Genomic DNA, 5363 nt, shown 5'->3' with positions numbered 1-5363 from the left:
GGTCTCTTCTTTCTAATCTGCATGTGCCTCAGAATGACCTTTTTAAATATAGAATGAGTCACTATTTTTTTTTTTATCCTCACTCGAGGACATTTTTGCATTCATCTTCAGATAGAAAGGGAAGGAGAGAGGGAGGAAGAGAGATTCTCACATTGATGTGAGAGAGACACATTGACTGGCTGCCACCCACATGACCGGGACTGGGGACAAACTGCAACCGAGGCACGTGCCCTTAGTGGGAACTGAACCCAGGACTCTCTGGTCCGCAGGCCAACGCCCTAACCGCTGAGCCAAACCGGCCAGGGCAGAATGAGTCACTTTTTTATGTTGTAATGCTTTATGGAAGAAATTTGGCTGTGGGCACTGAGACAAGGAAAATCTTCTAAGAATCTACTGTGGATTGCATGTTTGTGTCCCCTCGCCCTAAATTTACATGCTGAAGCCTAAATCCCCAAGATGATGATATTTGAAGGTAGGACCCAGGAGGGAACTAGGTTTGCTGCATGAACTGCCTGCCTTCTGGCAAGAGTAAGCCCCCTGGAGGGACAACAGCCTCATGCAGAGCCTCAAATTATCTACGGGTTTTATATACACAGAGTCTGGAATTCAATAAAAAATTACCTGGGAAACAGAAAAATAAAAATTTACTCAAAATTAAGAGAAAAAAGAAGCAATAAAAATGGACCAATAGAAAATCTAGATATTGGAACTATTAGATATGAACTTTAAAATACCTGTGATTAAAACATAAGATAGAGAATTTCATCAGAGACTTAGAAACTAAACAACTAAACAAAATTGAAATTTTAGAACTAAAAATATAATAATTAAAATTAAGAATTAATTTCTGGATTTCACAGCAGGTTAAGCACAACTGAACAGAAAACTTAATAAACTGGAAATCAGGTCAAAAGAAAATATACAAACTGAAGCATAGTGAAATAAAATTATGGAAAAATATAAGTGTGTAAGAGACATATAGGTCATGGTGAAAAGCTATAGAACAGTATTTATATACTATTTCAATATGTCAAGTGATACATAAGGACATAAATCCATGTACAAAGATATCAAGAATGCTTAACTCTGAGGGGTGACATTTAAGGTATACTTTAGTCACTTCATATTTTTATGTATCTCCCCCCTCAAATCTATTTATTCCTACTCTTTCATTTCTCAAAGTACATTTTTAGAAAATACTACTTTCTTTTGTTAATCAATGTTCACAGAAGAAAGGGTTCTGTGATCTAACAAGTTTTGTAAATATTGTGTTAAATAGAATCGACATAGTCATTTTCCTTGTTTTTCATTGTTCATTTATCTATTTGCTTATTACTACTGGACTTCTTAGAGTCTTTAATATACTATTGTGCACTGTGAAGCGTGAAAAGATCATGCTCCACATTGTTTCTGGACAAGGAATATTTTCGTCTCAGAATGTTTCATAGAACTGGAATTTGTAACAGTCCTTGAAAAATACTTGTCTAGAGTAGGGACATCCTATCTGTCACATCCCCTCTCTCCTGCCTGGGCCCGTGTCCCCGCCATCCTGTTCTTTCTACATAACCTCCATGGCTCTAGGCTTTCAACATTCTGTCTCCTATCTGGAATCACCCCACCCCTGCTCCCTGCCCTTTTCTCCAAGTATCAAGTTTTCACTCATGCTTCCAACACCCAGCAGAAATAATGGCCTCATCTGTAGAACGCTCCTTCAGAGTGTTTCCAGCAGCACGCACAGTATCTTACAGCGTCATTGTCTTAGTACTTGTCTCTCACCACTGTGCTGGGATTTAGATGGCCCATGACTGCATCACAGGGCCTAGCCTTAGGCCTGCTGTACAGTAAGCATCAATGAATGTTTGATGAATGAAACGATGCCAACATCATGGCTAACTTTCTTTGTTCTAACAGAACAACAAATCTTTTTCAAGTAATCTTTATTTCTTTCCACAAAAAAAAATCCCCACAAAAAACAAAACTGCCCTGGCCAGTTTGGCTCAGAGGTTAGAGGGTCAGCCTGCGGTCCAGAGAGACCGGGGTTCGGTTTCTGCTAAGGGCACGTACCTCGGTTGCAGTTAGTCCCCGGCCCTGGTTGGGTTGTGCGGGTGGCAGCCACTCGATGTGTACCTTTCACATTGACGTTTCTCTCTCTTTCTCTGTTCCTCTCTCTCCCTCCCACTCTATCTGAACAAAAATGGAAAAATGTCCTCGGGTGAGGATAAAAAACAAACAAATACAAAACAAAAAAACCCAACAAAATATGCTGATTGCAGAAATTTTAGAGAATAAAGTATGACCAAAAATAAAATTCATTTATTATCTTACTACCCAGATATATCCAGTGTTAACATGTTAATATATAGTTGACCCTAGAATAACAATTGAACTGCACGGGTCCACTCATCAATACGACAAACACAGTAAATATATTTTCTCTTCCTTATGACTTTTTGAATAACATTTCTTCTCTGTAGCTTACTTTATTATAGAACTAGAATATGTAATACATACCACATACAAAATACGTGTTAATTGACTGTGTTATCAGGAAGGCCTCTGGTTAACAGCAGGCTATTAGTAGTTAGGTTTTTTGGGAGTCAAAGTTATACACGAATTTTCAGTTCTGTGGAGGTCGGTGTCCCTACCCCCGTGTTGTTCAAGCATCAACTGTATATTCTTTCAGGCTTTTAAAAATGAATGTATAAATCTTTTATAAGACTTGGATTAACTTTATACAATTTTGTGTCTTGATTTTTTTTCCACCTAACATTATATCACACTTTTCAATGTGATTAACTATTGCTTCAAAGCATGATAGTACATAGTATTAGTTGCATAGTATTTCATAAAATTAATATATCTTATTTACAGCTATTTTCAATAATTCTTTGATGAACATACATGTACAGAAAACTCTGCATTTCTGAATTTGTTCTTAGGACAAAGTCCTAGAAGTAAAATTTCTGGACCCAAATATATAGACACTGTAAAGGCTCATGATACATATTGCTGCATATTTTCCATTTATTAATCTTTTTCTTTTCTTTTATTTATGTATTTTCTTTTGAGAGAGTGGAAGGGAGGGATGGGGAGAAGCAGGGGAAGCAAGAACTCCAAAAAATCCTCTAACCATTTTATTAAATAAATATATGTAAAATTCTTAGCTGTTTTAGCACATAAATGTTTACTCAACAGAGCCATAATTATTAGTGTTACTACTCTTCATTTAACAGATATATTGAATGTCTACTACTCCTTCCTAGCATGTAGTATTACCATTTTTCTAAATTTGCTAGTTTGATAGGTGAAAAATGATATTCCACTAATTCAATTCATGTTTATTAATAACAAAAGAAAATGGTTTTCTCATATGATTATAGCTGAGCAACGACATTTCATCCTTCTTATCTCCTCCCCCGTTTGTAGCTGCCACCACTTCCTGCCTTTGGCTAATTAGTCACCTCTCCCACTCACAGCAGCAGCCGGACAGCCGAGGTCCTTGCCGGGTGAAGCTTGCTCCCAGCAGAGAACTCGGATGTTGCACCACGTGTCTTCATTACCACGAGACAGAGGTACAGGGTGTTTGGAAGGTTAACTCACTCTGAGGGCTCAAGGAAAGGCTTCTGCGAGGAGCTGCAGTTTAAGCCGAGACCTGACGGTGAACAGGAGTTAGCGGTGTAATGGCATTTACTCGTCCCTTTTCACTGGGCCAGGAGTCCTCTGATGTCAGTGCCCGTGTCCTTCTTGCCACCTACCCTAATGCCATGTGTGCTGTTTCCAGAGGTAATAACCTTTTCCAAGATTCAGACACAGGGCATACTCCAAAACCCATTCCGTTCGTCTCAATGAAAGATTTTGACAGTGAGATACCCTATTTTTGGTTAACTACTAAGACTTTAGAGCAAAAGGAAACTGAAAGACATCTCCTGGTGCCCATCTGTCAGCCATGGGCTGTTTCCCAAGGACCAGTGTAGAGCAGAGAAGGGGCCGAGGGGAGGGCGTACTGGTGCTGCTGAGTCATGTGAATGAGTGTTTAGGGCATTGACTCCATCACGAGCCTTGTTTCTCTGTCTCCCAGCTATCCTCCCAGGATCTCATTCTGGGACTCTGCCCCAGCCTGTCACCTTGAGGAAAGCCCTCTTCACATCCTTGTTTCAGAGGCTATAGATGATGGGGTTGAGGAAAGCAGAGATGACATTGTAGAACAGGGCCAACTTTTTGTCCTCTTCTGGGGAGGCCTCAGAGCCAGGCTTCATGTACATGACCATGGCTGGCACACAGAACATGGTGACCACAGCGATATGGGAGGCACAGGTGGAGAAGGCCTTCAGCTGCCCCTGGGCTGAACGGATTCTCAAGATGGCAATGAAGATGTTGATATAAACGACAAGGATAAGGGAAAGCGGAACCAGGATGACACTAAAGCCGAGAAAGAAGTCTACCTGGTCATTGGCTGAGGTGTCTGCACAAGCCAGCTTTAAGACTGCTGGGACTTCACAGAAGAAGTGGTTGATCTTGTTGGGGCCACAGTAGGGCAGACGCATGGCAAATACAGTATAGACAAGAGCTGAGATGATACCCCAGAGTCCACAGAAAATGACCATTACCCCACAGAGCCATGGGCTCATGATGACCTTGTACCTGAGTGGGTGGCAGATGGCCACATACCTGTCTATAGACATAATGGCAAAGAGCCAGGACTCAGTGACACCTAGTACCAAAAAAATGTACATTTGGGCCACACAGCTGGCAAAAGAGATGGTCTTCTTCTGGCTCACCATATGTGCCAACATCTGGGGCACAGTTGTAGTGGTGTAGCCAAGATCCAACATGGAAAGGACGCCAATAAAAAAGTACATGGGTGTGTGGAGGTGTGAGTCCAGGCAGATGAGGATGGTGATTAAGCTGTTGCCCAGAATAATCAACAGGTAGGTCATCAGGAAGGTCGAGAAGAGCAGAGGTGTGGTCTTGAGACTGAAGGAGAAGCCCAGAAGGATGAATTCAGTCACATAGGACTGGTTAGACTTTTGCATTGTGTTCTACTTCTGAATGAAAAAGAAAGACACCAGTTCAGACAGAAGACTAGCTAAACTATGCACCAGGGTGAGGGTTACTGAAGGGTTGGGGTAGTGGTCAGTGTCCAATTATAGTAAGACACCATGATCCCCCTAAAGATGACAGCCCATTTTACCTGCTCCTGTCTATTGCCGCCACTCTCAGGAAATTTTTGAAGAGGAAAGGGCTTTCACATCTGGTCCAAGTTCTGCCTCTGACCCATCAGCAATTACCCCTCTAAGCCTCAGTTTCCTCAGCTGTGAAATGAAGGCATTTGACTAGCTGATCTCTACTTCCCCTTAGCATCC

At 41.3% G+C, this 5363-nt stretch overlaps 1 protein-coding gene across 1 annotated transcript; it reads right to left on the bottom strand.

The window, feature by feature from the left end:
- Window positions 1–4154: 4154 nt before the first annotated feature.
- LOC118627016 (olfactory receptor 2A12-like) lies at window positions 4155–5033 on the bottom strand. The gene has a single exon (XM_036257135.1). The coding sequence runs from the start codon at window positions 5031–5033 to the stop codon at window positions 4155–4157; it is 879 nt and encodes a 292-aa protein (XP_036113028.1).
- Window positions 5034–5363: the final 330 nt, after the last annotated feature.

The sequence above is a fragment of the Molossus molossus genome, unplaced genomic scaffold, assembly GCF_014108415.1.
Source record: "Molossus molossus isolate mMolMol1 unplaced genomic scaffold, mMolMol1.p scaffold_m16_p_12, whole genome shotgun sequence".
Classification (NCBI taxonomy): domain Eukaryota; kingdom Metazoa; phylum Chordata; class Mammalia; order Chiroptera; family Molossidae; genus Molossus; species Molossus molossus.
Note: the sequence above shows the minus strand (reverse complement) of the source record. Positions and strands in the feature narration are given on the sequence as shown.

Coding starts and splice junctions, on each gene's coding strand:
- LOC118627016 (XM_036257135.1), bottom strand. CDS start 5,033: ATGCAAAAGTCTAACCAGTCCTATGTGACTGAATTCATCCTTCTGGGC.